The following is a 17,158-nucleotide window of genomic DNA, read 5'->3' as shown; positions in this document are numbered from 1 at the left end:
TTCACAAGCTTTTCACACACTGTTGCTGGTATTTTGGCCCATTCCTCCATGCAGATCTCCTCTAGAGCAGTGATGTTTTGGGGCTGTCGTTGGGAAACACGGACTTTCAACTCCCTCCACAGATTTTCTATGGGGTTGAGATCTGGAGACTGACGAGGCCACTCCAGGACCTTGAAATGCTTCGTATGAAGCCACTCCTTTGTTGCCCTGGCTGTGTGTTTGGGATCATTGTCATGCTGAAAGACCCAGCCATGTCTCATCTTCATTGCCCTTGCTGATGGAAGGAGATTTTCACTCAAAATCTCTTGATACATGGCCCCATTCATTCTTTCCTTTACACAGATCAGTCGTCCTGGTCCCTTTGGAGAAAAACAGCCCCAAAGCATGATGTTTCCACCCCATGCTTTACAGTGGGTACAGTGTTCCTCGGATGCAATTCAGTATTCCTTCTCCTCCAAACAGGAGAACCTGTGTTTCTCCCAAAAAGTTATATTTTGGTTTCATCTGACCATAACACATTCTCCCAGTCCTCTTCTGGATCATCCAAATGCTCTCTAGCGAACCGCAGACGGGCCTGGACGTGTACTGGCTTCAGCAGGCGGACACGTCTGGCAGTGAAGGATTTGAGTCCCTGGCAGCATTGTGTTACTGATAGTAGCCTTTGTTACTGTGGTCTCAGCTCTCTGTAGGTCATTCACTAGGTCCACCCGTGTGGTTCTGGGATTTTTGCTCACCGTTCTTGTTATCATTTTGACGCCACGGGGTGAGATCTTGCATGGAGCCCCAGATCGAGGGAGATTATCAGTGCTCTTTATGTCTTCCATTTTCTAATAATTGCTCCCACAGTTGATTTCTTTACACCAAGCGTTTTACCTAATGCAGATTCAGTCTTCCCAGCCTGGTGCAGGTTTACAATTTTGTCTCTGGTGTCGTTCGACAGCTCTTTGGTCTTGGCCATGGTGGAGTTTGGAGTGTGACTGACTGAGCTTGTGGACAGGTGTCTTTTATACCGGTATTGAGTTAAAACAGGTGCCATTAATACGGGTAACGAGTGGAGCCTCGTTAGATCTCGTTAGACCTCGTTGGAAGAAGTTAGACCCTTTGACAGCCAGAAATCTTGCTTGTTTGTAGGTGACCAAATACTTATTTTCCACTGTAATTTGGAAATAAATTGTTTAAAAATCAAATAATGTGATTTTCTGTTTTTTTTTCCACATTCTGTCTCTCATGGTTGAGGTTTACTCATGTTGACAATTACAGGCCTCTCTAATCTTTTCAAGTAGGAGAACTTGCACAATTGGTGGTTGACTAAATACTTATTTGCCCCACTGTATAAAATATAAACTCGGGATCGCAATATTTGGCCTTTGTATTACTTGGTATCGGATCGAATCCAAAATCACTGGTATCGCCCATCCCTAAGCGAGAGCACTCCACTGTGCAGTGCTCCCAAGATAATTTCTTCCTATTTACTTCTTTTTTGTTGATTGAATCCCAATTCCATATTTTGATAACTTCCTTACTACTTGTCATATTTTCAATCTCCCCATACCAAGTGCTGCAGAACCTAACTCTTTTTTTCTCTTGCCATCTTATCCACGAGTCCACAAGTCTTGTTTTCACTTTAAAGAGTGCTTCCATGTTCTTCTCCTTGCGGCTTTCTAACCAAGCAACGTCTGCCTGTAGGATGAGGTCGCCCTGTTAGTGACCTTATCTCTGCCTTGAAGGGTCCGGGGATCCAGTCCAGTTAACGTCAAATTGCATTTACCACATGGAAACGGGAAAGCATTTTCAATGCGGAACAACTAGAGACTCTGGGGAAAAAGGTGATCAGGCCGCGTAATAGGCTTGTCTTTCAGTTGTAAGACATGGAAAGGCCTTAGAAAACAAGCTTGCCAGTGAAACTTTCTCCCCCTCTGTTGTACATTTTGCTGCAAGACAGATCTGCGCTTTGGCGCGTTACGAACTCTAGGATGTTCTGAACGCATGAACGCCCCTTCCAAGGACACACCATTGGTGCCAGTATTGGAATAGAAAGTACTCATGCAAGCCCGGACAGACAGAAATCAAAGAAAAGGCTAACACAAAATGTATTGAACCCAAGCGACAAAGATGGATGATACAAACTTTCATCATGTTCATTCGTGAGTGTTGGACTCACTTTCTGAACGTCGGTATGGATCCTTGCAAAGATCGTTTTGTCGATGCCCCCGATCGCTGGCTTTGTCCTGAGAGCAAGCTGTCTGTCTCAAAAGTAAACATCCCATCACGGTCATCGGGAACATCCAGATGCTCTCCGTTACTCCACGTGCCCTCTGTGCCATCTATTGACTGGTATCTGATTTCTATTGTAACGCTGGTCTGAAAAGCAGAGAAAGTCATTGTTAGATTTAAGGTGACGTCCACATCAAATGATATTTCAAAATGGTTTTATTTTATGTTATCCGCATTTTTCCACTTATAACCTAACCATGCGGTTCTAGTTCCTTTTTAACCCTTTCAGGGTTAGTGGTCACGAGACGCACTACAGAGGGCATGATCGTGAGCTTAACTCATTCACTGCCAACCCAGGTCACAGAGTATTTGTTACGGTAGTTAGTAAAAGAGGGAATGGATCATTCGATCGCTTATAGCCACTCTCGGATAAAATGGATTAACCATCTATTGCTGTCAACAGCAGCCAAAGAGTTAAGCAATGTTAGGTCAGGAAACAAAAACAAAACAAAACAAAAAATTCCAAGAGTAAACTACACACGAATCACTTATTTGAATGTACTGTATGTCTTTATTTTTCTTTTTTTCCTCTATTTGTTACAATTTTGTATTTATTTTTTTAATTAAAAAAAAAAAAAAAAAAAAATTCCTTATTTGTATTATTTGTATGTATTTATTTAAATTTTTTATTACCAATGACTTTTTTGTCTAAAGTCTCATTTTCTTTATAACTACTTAAATCATTTTTTTCTCCAAATAATTCATTCACTTTATTTATACATATTTATCATATTTTTCAGCCTGTAAGTCGCACCTGAGTATAAGTCGCACCAACCCATATATGCGCAATGAAGAGGGAAAAAAAGCATATAAGTCGCCCCAGAGTATAAATCGTATTTTTGGGGGGAATTTACGTGATAAAATCCAACACATAGAACAGATATGTCATCTTGAAAGGCAATTTAAAATTAAAATACAATAGAGAACAACATGTTGAATAAGTGTATAGTATGATAATATTACATGATGCATGAACAACGAAATGCGAACGTGGCTGGTATGTTAACGTAACATAGCTTTTAAGAGTTATTCAGATAACTATAGCATAAAGAACATGCTAACAAGTTTACCAAACCATCAGTGTCACTCCAAAACACCCCCAAAAAATGTGAAATGATTAGGGGTGTAACGGTACACAAAAATCTCGGTTCGGTACGTACCTCGGTTTTGGGGTCACGGTTCGGTTCATTTTCGGTAAGAAAACAAAATGCAAAATATAAATGTGTTAGTTGTTTATTACACACTTTTGTGCTTTCAACAATGGGAACATTAGCCTATACAAAGCTAGAATTCTGCTCAAAAAGTAGCGAGTATTTAAAGATAATAATCCAACAACAATTTGCCTTTCAGACCCAACGTATTGGTCAGCTTTGTTTCTGAAAGAAAGAAGAAAAAAAGAAGTCCTGTGCTAAAGAGAAAAGCAATCCCAATGACAAAGATTTTAACATTTATTTTACAAATGAAATGCCTCAATGAATCATTTTTTTTCTCTTATGAACGGTTTTCAAAAGCTTTATTAGTGGATTTTCTGAAAGCGCCACACAGAAATTAATAAATTTAATTGTGTGAGCAGGATCTTATTATTTAATTACAGGTGTAGCTCATTTCAATTTATTTTATTTAAATGGGCTATTATTTATTTTATTATGTGTTTATATTTTACAAATGTGATGTAGTAGTCATTGATTAATTTTATGTTGTATAACTTTAGTTCCTTTGTGAATACTAGTTCGTATTTGTTTTGTTGTGGTCGGAGGGTTTTGTATTGAACACGGGCTGTGTTGGTTATTATTATAGCAGAGAATACGGCAGTAAATCAACAAAGACAAGTGAACTGTGCCCCAATCTACCACTCAAGAGATCTGATGGACTCAAAAAGTGAGTAACGATTGCATATTAGTTTGAAAATCGACCGAATCCACCGTGTTTTACACGAGTGACTTCCGGTCTGCCCGATGCTAGCTAGTAGTCTGTATTGACGCGGGAGGCCCGCGTCTCGCGTCAAATAATAAAATCTGCCGTTCTTTTCTTGTGAGTCGCCTTGAGCCACTTCTGACATGCGGCCGCACTGCGACTGGTGTGCATTGGCTGATTGACTTTAACGCCCGCGTTTCACTGCGTTCTCGCGGCGGCCACGTTATCGTGCCGTTGACGTTTCTTATTCTACCCTACCGTGTTGGTCCTCATTATAGTAGAGAAGACGGAGTAAATATAATCTACACAAAGAAACTGTAACCCGATCGACTCATATCCTCGAAAAGTAAGGGTTACATAACTTACATTACGTTAGAAACTCGTTCGGTACGCCTCTGTTCCGAACCGAGGACCCTGAACCGAAACGGTTCAATACAAATACATGTACCGTTACACCCTTAGAAATGATATAATAATGTGTTAATAATTTCACACGAGTCGCTCCAGAGTATAAGTCACACTGCCAGCCAAACTATGAAAAAAAACGTATAGTCCGAAAAATACGGTATATATTTCTAATTTGCTATCGCAAAATACGTGCAGGCTTCACTAATACTACAATAGTATGTCAAATTGGGGTCGCAAAGTATTCTCCCACGGGCGGCAATAGGCCCCTAAGCCCCAATTTTGAGGCAACTGTCTTATCTGAAATAAAAACAAATGCGAACAAAAAAAATCATATTTCGTCTATGAAAGGGTTATTATCGCGACATACAGCAAATGAGGGAGAATGTTCAAGTAGCGCCTTTTCGTAGGTTAAAAAAAATGATACGCTAACTGTATTCCCTACCACTGATATTGATGTAGTTATGTCAATAAAGCTGTAAATGTGCTCTATTTCCCTAAATTTAGCAGCTCCATTATTCTTTCACTGTTGCAGTTACACAGAATCTACAGCACCTTGAGGCTAATGCGCATCTTATTTCGGAGTTAATGCGTTTAATTGCGTGTGAAAACAGCTGTCATTATGGGAAATAGACTCGGCACATTCTGTAAATCATCTCTACGGTGCCTTCCGGGTGGAATTTTGTTAAAATCCCCGTCAAACAATGCTGGCGATATAATTTGTCTTTTGTGCGCGGGTGATTTTTCTTCTGACTTTTACTTAATTTCTATTACAGCCAATTCATTGCAAACAGAAAGACAGATGAGACGAAAAATATGCTGTGAGCGAATGTTTTCTCTCGCTTCCTGAGATTTTTTTTCGCATGTTCTCTCAGGGTAATCAGTCTAGTTTTATTTTATGTTACTATAGCAACCACATCAATGCATATTTGCGAAAGAAAGCGTTAACCTTGAGTTTCGTTTCTGCACAGCGTTTTTTCTTAATTGTCTATGTTGCCACTTCATGTGTGCGTGTTAAGCCTTAAAGCACTCCCACGGTGTGTGTTATCGTCTGAAAAACATCACATCAGCACGTCCAGCTTCTCTATCGCAACTCACGGCTGGAAGGCCTTCAACCTGCCTCATTTACAACCACCATCTTCACTCGAAGTCTTTGTCCATTGCAGTGCTAAAAAGAAGTTTCCCTGAATAGCTATAATTACCGTTAAGTGCAACAATACAATTTAGCTGCTGTTGCTTGGAGACTGATCCATTTCTACTCGAAAACTTAACATGCAAAGAGCTTCTCTCACTTGGAGGACCTCTTTGTATACATTTTAATAGCACATGTGTATCAGGTAATGATTCTGCAATGTTGCAGGTTGCCTAAAACAAAAGTTCTTCCACTTTTTAGTGTCAGAGATTTTTTTTCTTTAAGGACCACCTCATAATCCTTGACATTTAACATTTATATACCACTAAAAGTCATGTTGAAAAAAGTTACATTGTTTGATACAGAGGTGGATAGCAATGTTCATCATTTACTCAGTTAACATTTATCTGATTAACTTTTTGAGGAAAACGTACTTCTTAGGGTAGTTTTATCACACAATACTTTTTACTTTTACTTGAGTAGATTTGTGAGGAAACACTACTCTCACTCCACTACTTTACGTTACATTTTTCGTCTTTATTCTACACGTTAACTTTACTCTTGCTAGAGATGCCGACAGTGGCCGTCTCAGTTTCACCAATGAGACATCGAAACAATAACCACATGACTCCACTATACCAATCCGAATTACCATGTTTTTTTCTCCACTAGAGAGCACTCATGAGCTTTGGACAGGTGATGTTTCATATTGTTGTCCTGGTCTGAATTTGATGATTTTTGTGTAATTTTTGTTCCATCATTTTGGCCAAATAGGTTATAATTAGGGCTGTCAAAAGATTAAAATTTTTAATCGAGTTCGTCACAGCTTAAAAATGAATTAATATTAATTAATCGCAATTCAAACCATCTATAAAATATGCCATATTTTTCTGTAAATTATTGTTGGAATGGAAAGATAAGACAAGACGGATAAATACACTCAACATACTGTACATAAGTACTGTATTTTTTTATTATAACAATAAATCAACAAGATGGCATTAACATTATTAACATTCTGTTAAGGCGATCCATCGATAGAAAGACTTGTAGTTCTTAAAAGAAATGTTAGTACAAGTTATAGAAATTTATATTAAAACCCCTTTAATGTTTTCGTTTTAATAAAATTTGTAAAATTTTCAAACAAAAAATAAACTGGTAGCTCGCCATTGTTGATGTCAATAATTGCACAATGCTCATGGTGCTGAAACCCATAAAATCAGTTGCACTCAAGCGCCAGCAGAGAGCGACAAAACACCAAATTACACAAGTAACAAATGTAGGTGGGTGGGTGTAGGCGTGGGGTTGGTGATGTGTCCCCTCCTGCCATCCCTGAAGGCCGGTTGATGGGCGCGCGGGTGGCCCGGGGGACCACCCTGGGTCCCGGGGGGGGGGACGGTGGCTCCTTTTCTGGGCGGCGGGAGGAGGGATGGGCTGCGCGTGGCCCCCCCATCACAATGGGAGTATGTCAGACTCTCAATGTGAAACATTAAAACTGTTCAGAATCCGGGCACTTAGACTTCCATTCTCTGTGTCAAACAGCTGAACAGGACAGGTTTAAAAAAAAAAAAAAAACACAAGTAACAAATGGACATGACACTGTGCTGTCATTTTAAGCTGTTTGAGCGGGGCATGTGCGTTAAATGCATCTAATATTTTAACGTGATTAATTAAAAAAAAAAAAATTACCGCTCGTTAACGCGATAATTTTGACAGCCCTAGTTATAAGCATAATATACCATATAATACATCATAATAATAACAGTTCATATCGATGAAGTGCTGAGAAAAAAATATACCATATATATATATATATATATATATTTTTTTTTTAAAGAATTAAACATTATAAAAAGTTACTCACAATGTTACTTATTACTTGAGTATCCTTTTCAATTCATACTTTTTTACTTGTACTTGAGTAAACCTTAGGATGACTACTTTTACTTGAGTAATATTATTCAGTAGTAATGCTACTCTTACTTGAGTAAAATTTTTGGTTACTCTACCCACCTCTTGTTTTATATAATATATATTAAAAGTTACAATGGTACTAGAATGAATGTAAATATTCCAATGTAAAGTCCTAATATGACAACCATAGTTAAAAAATTAACAATTGAAGAAAGTTGTATGTTAAGAAGCTAATTTAAAAAAAATTAATTGTTGAAATATTATGTGTTTTATTCCGCCCTAAACATTTGAGCTATTCAAAAGGAGGACTCTATAAAGTAACATTACTTTAGTTTATAAAAAGTTGATTAAAAATAAAAACTAACCATTGAACTAGCTCAGGTGTGTCAGTATTGCACAATAACAAATCAGAAACATTGCAGTGCTTATACCGTAATTTTCAGACTATAAGCCGCTACTTTTTTCCATCATTTTGAATCCTGCAGCTTATAGTCCAGTGCGGCTTATTTGTTGATCTATTTGGGTTAAGCGGTAACACATTGACAGAGGTGTCATAAGACTGTCATAAGGCCATCATAACTATGACATGACACTATCATGGGCATTACTGAATGCTTATGACCGATATCATTAAGTGTCATCTGGCAAATTATGTCACTAACTCCATTTATGTCCAGCTTGGATCTTTTACAGCCATTCAAAAGTGATATAATTTGCCGGATAACACTAACTGACATGTGTTATAAGCATTCACTAATGCTCATGGCAGTTGTCATAATTGTAATTGTCTAATGGCAATGTAATGGTGCCACTGAAAGGAAAGTGTTACCAAATACCATAACTAGGAATTAATGAAACAACTAGAACAGTAACTGAAGAAATATTTAGCACGGAACATGAATTTTGATTGTTATTTACATCTGTAGCGCTGCAATGCATGCTAAGAGGCATGTTGGACAACAACAGTGTTGACAGCAGGTGGCAGCAGAGGTTGACTATCTCCCCCAAGAGAGCAGTGATGGCCAAATAACGCTTCTTGAAGCTTTGCAACCAATTGGTTCAAACCTTCATGGTGGTTCATTTGGTCTTATGACAGTCTTATGGTGCCGCTGTCAAATAAATTGTTACCAGTTAATATCTTTTGGTGTAAATATCGCATAATACAGTGAGGACAGCTGCGGCTTATAGTCCAGTGCTGCTTATCTATGAACAAATGCCGTTTTCGTGACAAATTTGGTGGGTGGTGGCTTATAGTCAGGTGTGCCTTATACAGTAGAGTGAAAATTACAGTAAGTAGTTTTGCGTAGCTCACACTAGTGCTCAAGACCAGGTACTGAAGTACACAACAGCAAATCATTGCAATCCCAAATTGTCATGCAAATATGCCTACAATGAGTACAGTCAATGCAAGCAATTAAATTACATCCTACTAAGTGGGCCACGACAACAAATAAGCATAAATAATAAAAATAAGCGAGTTCACCCATCCTGAATAAGACACCATTTGTGTTTGAGGCTTTGACGTAATGATGCCGCTAAAATTCTAATGATCATCAAATAGGAAGAAAATGTTGACGACTCGTCTCAGTAGTCACGCCGTTAGCTTTGTGGGGGTTTCCATCATTAGGCATCAGCAATAACTTCGACTAGGGTTACTGGTGTCCTGTGTATACAGGCTCGTAAAAAGACATTCATTTAATCTTTTTGCTTGAAACCAATATGAGCTTGTTTAAATATAAAATATTCACCAAAATAGTCCAGACTCACGTTTATGGACGTGTTATTATCGTCTATGAGTGTTTCAGTCAATTCGAGATGCCCCTCCTCTGCCACCTTCTGGAGGACCATGCAGAAATTCCCCACCGATCTGCAGGGTGGGACACAATCCAAAAGCATATATGGTTGGTTGTTTGAAGACCTGAAATTGTCCATCACATTTATCTCGTTTTATTCGCTTAAAATGTCAACCTCATTGTTCTGAGGACTTACTGTGCACCCCAGCCAAATAGACAGTGTAGTAAATAATTGCTTGAACTCATCTTGTTACCAACTGCATTAAACATACTTCATTTTGAAAATGCTGACCCGACTGAGAATCATCCCATATTTGCTGCAGCTTTGACTGCAGCGCAATGCTACTTTTTTTTTTGCTTAAGTGGCTTGAAAATCATAAGCGGATTTTAAGGGCTGGCCAGGGGGGCCAGGCCCCCCCTGGTGTCCGAAAAGCGTAATTGCATGTAATTGACTTTCCTATACATATGAAAATTGTAAAGCAATAAAACTGCAACAAAAATGAATGAAATGAACAAAAAAGAATTATAATGGGTCAAAAAAAAAATTGAAATTGAAATTTTTCTTTTTTTGATTGAAGTAATTTTTCTTTTTAAACATATATCTTTTTTAAGCAACTTATTTTTTGATTGAATAATAAAGACAAAAACGTCCTAGCCAAAATGTGGCCCAAACACAAATTCACATTACTTCAATCAAAAAAGTTGCTTCAATCGAAAAAAAAAAAAAAAAAAAAAAACGACTTCAACACCCCCCACATTAAAAAAAAAATAATAAGAAGAAAAATAGCTTTCACATACATTTTTGGGGAGTTTCAAATTAATTTTTACATTAAAACACTTAATTTTTTTATTGAAGCGATTTTTTGGAGTTTTGACAAGATATATTTTGATTAAGGCAACTTTTTTTGATTGAATAATAAAGGCACAAATCTCCCTCCATATGGCTCCGCTCAGGGGATACAATTTTTGACGGTGGTAACTACATTGCCACGACACCGGCGGGCGTACCATATTCAGTGGATGACAATCTTGGCGAAAAGTATTGCCTAAGCACCCTCATTTAGAATTCCCCTCAAGAATGATGGGAAACAAAAAAACGCTCATTGTCAACTTATTATTATAAATATTCTTGTAAGTTAATTTTATTGCTGACACTGCATTTCGGGGTCATCAACACGTTGTGCCCCCCTTGCCCCAAAAGTCAAACTCCGCCTATGTTGAAAATATAAGCTAACACAGACATCGTTTTACTGATGTTGTGAAGAAATTGCAGTGATTGGGTTTTAAAACAAACTAGAAAGAAAATAACTTCTGTTACAAATTAAACGATTAAATAGTTACATCAATACACCTAAAGGATATTTAATTAGGTGTTGAAAACATAATTGAACCTTTAATAAGATAACACGTTTCTGTTTAGCTAGCAAAATACTGAAAATAGCTAATTCCCCAAAGCTTTCAAGATGTTTGGCACAAATGTACACTTTGTAGAAGTACTGAAAATCTCATTACTTCCCTCTGGACAAGTGACTAAATGCATTAGGACTTTTAGAGTTGTGCATATAATACAATACAATACTTCTCATTAAAGCTAGTTCTTCCTAAATAAACATGGCTTCTATTGTTACCTACGACATAATTAGGAATGAACATACAGTAATGGCTTTGCTGCTTACATACTCTTCATATAAAGATTTTGTCACCATTGAATTGGCCAATTAGAGCTGTTGAATAATTGAAATAGTTTCCCCTAAAAGTGATTTCATCCCACAAACCTATGAGTTATAAATGAAGAATACATAGTGTGGTCACTGGCTTGCTTGCACTCTAATGGGAAACATGGACACATTAAAAAGTGACGTTGTAGGGATTCATAAAGAGTGTCGTGAGAGTACTCAAATTATCATGAGGCAGCATAAACGCCTGCGGAGAGCAGAATCTATAGTTTAGAATGATCACCAACAAAACATAAGTATCATGTCGAATTAAATGTGTTTGACTAATTCAGCTACAGTATACACAAAAATAGATTCAGCACTTTAGTGTGGAGTACAAGCATGTGACTTATATTTTTTTGGCAAATGTGTGTCTATGAAGATACACTTTACACTGCCGGCCAAAAGTATTGGCACCCCTGCAATTCTGTCAGATGATGCCCAATTTCTCCCAGAAAATGATTGCAATTACAACTGCTTTGGTAGTAATATCTTCATTTATGTTGCTTGCAATGGAAAAGCACAGAAGAGAATGGAAAGAAAAAAAATCAATCATTATGATTTTACACAAAACTCCAAAAATGGTCCAGAGAAAAATATTGTTACCCTTTGAAAAATCATGTGATGCTTCTCTAATTTGTGTAATTAACAGCACATGTTACTTACCTGTTGCACATAACAGGTGGTGGCAATAATTAAATAACACTTGCAGCCAGTTAAAACGGATTAAAGTTGACTCAACCTCTGTCCTGTGTCCTTGTGTGTTCCGCATTGAGAATGGAGAAAAGAAAGAAGACCAAAGAACTGTCTGAGGACTTGCGAAGCGAAATTGTGAGGAAGCATGGGCAATGTCAAGGCTACAAGTCCATCTCCAAAGACCTGAATGTTCCTGTGTCTACCGTGCGCAGTGTCCTCAATAAGTGTAAAGCCCATGGCATTGTGGCTAACCTCCCTTGATGTGGACAGATGTAGTGGACCAACATACACGTGGACACTGGTGTTTCAACTCAGGTGAAAATTCAATTTAATAAAAGTCACAAAAGAAACAGTTTAACAACATATCTTGGGCCCAACATGAAAGAGGCCAACATAACAAAAGGCTTCAACCAAAACTGACCTCCAGACACATCTCTGTGGCCGTTTAAATCCCGGCGAACTCTACTAACGACCACCTGATGGAGGTATGACAAATTACAACTTAATAAAACGACAACAGATGGAAAATATACATATATTCAAACAACAATTAACTAATGTGCATTTAAACAAACACTGAAAACTTTACTCCAAACAGTCATAATTAAATCAACTCAAATATCCCCCCTTCAGAATGGTAGGTGCCAGATCTTACACAGCTGTGGTCGTTACCCTCAAATTGGCAAATAAAATCTAGTAAGCATTCAGACAAATATTAACTAAAGTGTGCACCCATTGGAAAATACATGTCCAAAAAATATCACATGAATAATTAACTAAATCTTGAAACACTAAATTGTGGTGGTCGTGGTAGCCACCACAACGGAAAAGAAAAATTGACGAGAGATTTCAACGAAAGATTGTGCGGATGGTGGATAAAGAACCTCGACTAACATCCAAACAAGCTCAAGCTGTCCTGCAGTCTGAGGGTAAAACAGTGTCAACCCATACTATCCGTCGGCATCTGAATAAAAAAGGTAGGGTACCCAGGAAGACCCCACTTTTGACCCGGCGACATCAAAAAGACTGGAGTTGGCCAAAACTTACCTGAGAAAGCCAAAAACGTTTTGGAAGAACGTTCTCTGGTCAGATGAGACCAAAGTAGAGCTTTCTGGGAAAAGGCAACAACATAGTGTTTACGGGGAAAAAACGAGGCCTTCAAAGAAAAGAACACGGTCCCCAGGGTCAAACATGGTGGAGGTTCCCTGATGTTTTGGGGTTGCTTTGTTACCTCTGGCACTGGACTGCTTGACCATGTGCATGGCATTATGAAGTCTGAAGACTACCAACAAATTTTCCAGCATAATGTAGGGCCCAGTGTGAGAAAGCTGGGTCTCCCTCAGAGGTCATGGGTCTTCCAGCAGGACAATGACCCCAAACGCACTTCAAAAAGTACTAGAAAATGGTTTGAGAGAAAGCACTGGAGACTTCTACAGTGGCCAGACCTGAATCCCATGGAACACCTGTGGAGAGATCTGAAAATGGCAGTTTGGAGAAGGCACCCTTCAACTCTCAGAGACCTGGAGCAGTTGGCCAAATAAGAATGGTCTAAAACTCCAGCAGAGCATGGTAAGAAACTGACTGATGGATACCGGAAGCGGTTCTTTGCAGTTATTTTGTCTAAAGGTTGTGCTACCAAATATTAGGCTGAGGGGGCCAATACTTTTGTCCGGCTCATTTTTGGAGTTTTGTGTAAAATGATGATTTTTTTTTTTTTAATTCTCTTTTCTGCTTTTTCATTGCAAGCAAAATAAATGAAGATATTACTACCAAAACATTTGTAATTACAATCATTTTCTGGGAGAAATTGAGCATTATCTGACAGAATTGCAGAGGTGCCAATACTTTTGGCCAGCAGTGTAGCTGATCGACATTATTATTTAAATTTATTTTTATGATTACGCAGTTGTTTACAAAGCTGGCAGCCTCATCCTTTCCCTGCTGGTGCCTTTCAGGGACGCCCTTTTCATCATGATGGCCCAGTTTTTAAAGAACAGGTTTTTCGGATCAAAAGTCGAGAATTGAGAATGTTTGCTTTCATTTATTTATTTATTTTTTTTTAAGAAAACATTCCCAACGTCATTGGATTTGAGACTGAACAAGAATAATATCATGATTTAAAATCTACAGTAGTAACACAGAATCAAAAAGATTCAAATCAGAAAGATCTGAATCGCTTGGCAGATGGTGTAGTATAAGACATACGGACAGACAATTTGTCAGTTCGCAACTCCTCACAGAAGATAAATAATACTAAAATTCCGTTTTTGATTGCGGCACAAGATATCCGTTCAATTTAAATACTGTATTGGCCCCGAATATAAGACGGCCCTGATTACAGAAAATAATTACAGTACATCCGAAAAAAATGATTATAACAGTATATTTGAGGAAAAGAATGTTATTTTGCCTCATTCAAATCTTAATATCAGAACATTTAAATATGTAAACTCAGGTGCAATCACATTTGTAAATGAATGCCTTCTGGTTTTTGAAATGTAAATAAACCAGTCTATTGTGATAAAACAACAAAATTGCAATAACTGCATTAACCATCAAAGTGAAGTCTAACTGTAACTGCAGTGTTGAAACAAATCTGAATAAGGAAAAAAATTGCAATAAAATAATGCAAACTGGTTAAACTAAAAAGAGTAGCTGAGATCTGTCATGACAGAACATCGCTTCAATGATATCTGGCGCCATCTAGCGTCGTGAATGGGGAGAGTAGCTGAGATCTGTCATGACAGAACATCGCTTTAATGATATCTGGCGCCATCTAGCGTCGTGAATGGGGAGATTAGCTGAGATCTGTCATGACAGAACATCGCTTCAATGATATCTGGCACCATCTAGCGTCGTGAATGGGGAGAGTAGCTGAGATCTGTCATGACAGAACATCGCTTCAATGATATCTGGTGCCATCTAGCGTCGTGAATGGATATAATGTTTAGACCGCGAATATAAGACGACCCCCTCTTTTTCAGTGTTATTTCAATGCAAAAAACACTGTCTTATATTCGGGCCAATACGGTACTACCCTTGTGGATTTTGGTTTCATTCCCCTAGTTTGTTGCTTTTCTTAGAATAAAGAGCTTTATTCTACAATCTTGCTGTCCCTGTTGGACATCCATGTGATAAACACTATCTTCAGCCATAGCAGAAAACTGGCCATAAAATCACAACTGGTGTGGCGGAAAAGCTCACATAATGCATCACTGCTTTCAGTTTATGCTGTGCAACTGTTATTGATCGTATGATCACTGGACTGGACACTCTGGTGGTTCTGCTGGTGATGATAATGATGAAGCACATCCAATCGCTTGGTCTCATATGTGTAATTCTAGTCTCCCAAATCCGGAAAAATAATATAGTGACCAATAACGGGCCAATAAGAGATGGTGTTTCTAGTAGCAAACGTATTAATTTCCGATTTTTTCACTTTGGAAACCCTGCAGCAGTAGTGCTGTGACAATTAATTGCGTCCTTCTGTTGAACTGACAGGACATCTGTCAGACAGGCCTGCCACCAGTCTTTAGCTCAGGAATGGTTCAGTGGACACACACTGGGCAGCTTTTAGAATCTAGATTCTTTTTTCTTAAATGAGGGGCAGTCAGACAATCCGAGTGCAATGAATTCCAATTTAAGTTAGTGGAAGATAATGGGGTAGCGCAGTGTTAAATCATAGAAGTTTTTTCAATTATTAGACCCCAGTATTCATGGTGACCTAATTTGTCAGACGTATCACTGACCATTTAATTCACAGTTACATAATGGTGCAGCTTTCAATTTTGAACCAAGGCATTAAATAGCAAGATGAGCACTAAGATTAGATTTAAATACTGCGGTTGTGGTTTGCAGTCCATTGCACAAACAAGTGAATCAATTTAGTACAAGCACTTGGGTAGCGTGGGAACATTGGGTTCCTTTCTCATGGAAAACATGTTGTCTTGCTTAAAACTGAAAAGAAAATGTGATATGATGGGATTGCAGTACATGGTGTGATGAGGATGGCTTTACCTGTTACTGAAGACTTTACTGTAATTGTAAACTTGGATCTCCAGCATCTCGCTGCCATCCAACCTGCTTGCAATTGGCCATCGAAAGATCTGAACAGACAAACACAGATAGTCAAAAATGCAACAGAGCTGTTTTCAATACTCTTGGATTTAGTGAGTATGCTTTTTGTTCTTCTCAACTCAAAGTGATAATAATGCATTGTATTACCGTAATTTTCAGGCTATACGCCGCTACTTTTTTTCCATCATTTTGAATCCTGCGGCTTATTTGTTGATTTATTTGGGTTCATAGGTAACACTTTTTTTGACAGCGGCGTCTAAAAACTGCCATAAGACCGTCATAATTATGACATGACATTATAATGGGTATTAATTAAAGATGTCCCGATCGATCGGGTCCGATCACGTCATTTTCAAAGTATCGGAATCGGCAAAAAAATATCGGACATGGCTTTTTTAATAGATATATATTTTTTTAATTAAATCGTTTTCTAATTGTATTTAACGTTACAGACAAAATGTCTTACACTTATCCAGAATCTTTAGTTTTGGCTTAAAGTAGGGCTATCAAATTTATCGCGTGAACGGTGGTAATAACAATAAAATATCTAACGCATTCGCTGCACTACCCACTCACGCATTGTCGTGTTCAATCTATAAAGGCACTTTTTTACGTTTACTTAGAGCTAAATGGCAACGTAAAATGAGTAGAGAGAATTTTGGCAGCCTTTGAAGCCTTTTTTTAATTGGCTAAAGCCTTACAATCCCTCTCTCAACAATTAGAAATATCGTGGGAAGCAATGTGGGGAAGAAAGATAGTAAATGATCTTTTTCTTAACACCCTATGTTATTTCCCAACGCAGAGAAGATATATCAATTGGTACCACTACGCACAGTCATGGTTGCACTTCCCATCATGCATTTGGGCAGAGGTTAAATGGCTACAGTATCGTTTACTGAAAGCTCAACAAATACACTAGATGGCAATATTTAGTCACAATATACAAAGTCACATTTATCCTTTAAGAATTGCAAGTCTCTATCCGTGGATCCCTCTCACAGAAAGAATGTTAATAATGTAAATGCCATCTTGAGGATTTATTGTCATAATAAACAAATACAGTACTTATGTACTGTATGTTGAATGTATAAATTCGTCCGAGTTTTATTCATTTTTTTCTTAATGCATTGCCAAAATGTATATGATCGGGAAAAATTATCGGGAATGATTGAAATTGAATTGGGAGCAAAAAAAAAAAAAGCAATCGGATCGGGAAATATCGGGATCGGCAGATACTC

General features: G+C 38.0%; 1 protein-coding gene across 11 annotated transcripts in view; it reads right to left on the bottom strand.

Moving 5' to 3' along the window:
• otofa (otoferlin a) overlaps nt 1-17,158 on the bottom strand; it is an 81,291-nt gene that overhangs the window by 38,125 nt on the left and 26,008 nt on the right. For all 11 annotated transcript variants that reach the window (XM_057823073.1, XM_057823064.1, XM_057823071.1 and 8 more), the window contains 3 exons: nt 15,861-15,949; nt 9,407-9,506; nt 2,162-2,361 (listed from right to left, as the gene is read on the bottom strand). In XM_057823073.1, coding sequence (XP_057679056.1) covers nt 2,162-2,361; nt 9,407-9,506; nt 15,861-15,949 — 389 coding nt within the window. The remainder of the gene's footprint in view (nt 1-2,161; nt 2,362-9,406; nt 9,507-15,860; nt 15,950-17,158) is intronic.

This window comes from Corythoichthys intestinalis, chromosome 19 (assembly GCF_030265065.1).
Source record: "Corythoichthys intestinalis isolate RoL2023-P3 chromosome 19, ASM3026506v1, whole genome shotgun sequence".
NCBI lineage: Eukaryota > Metazoa > Chordata > Actinopteri > Syngnathiformes > Syngnathidae > Corythoichthys > Corythoichthys intestinalis.
This window is presented reverse-complemented; position numbering and strand designations above follow the sequence as displayed.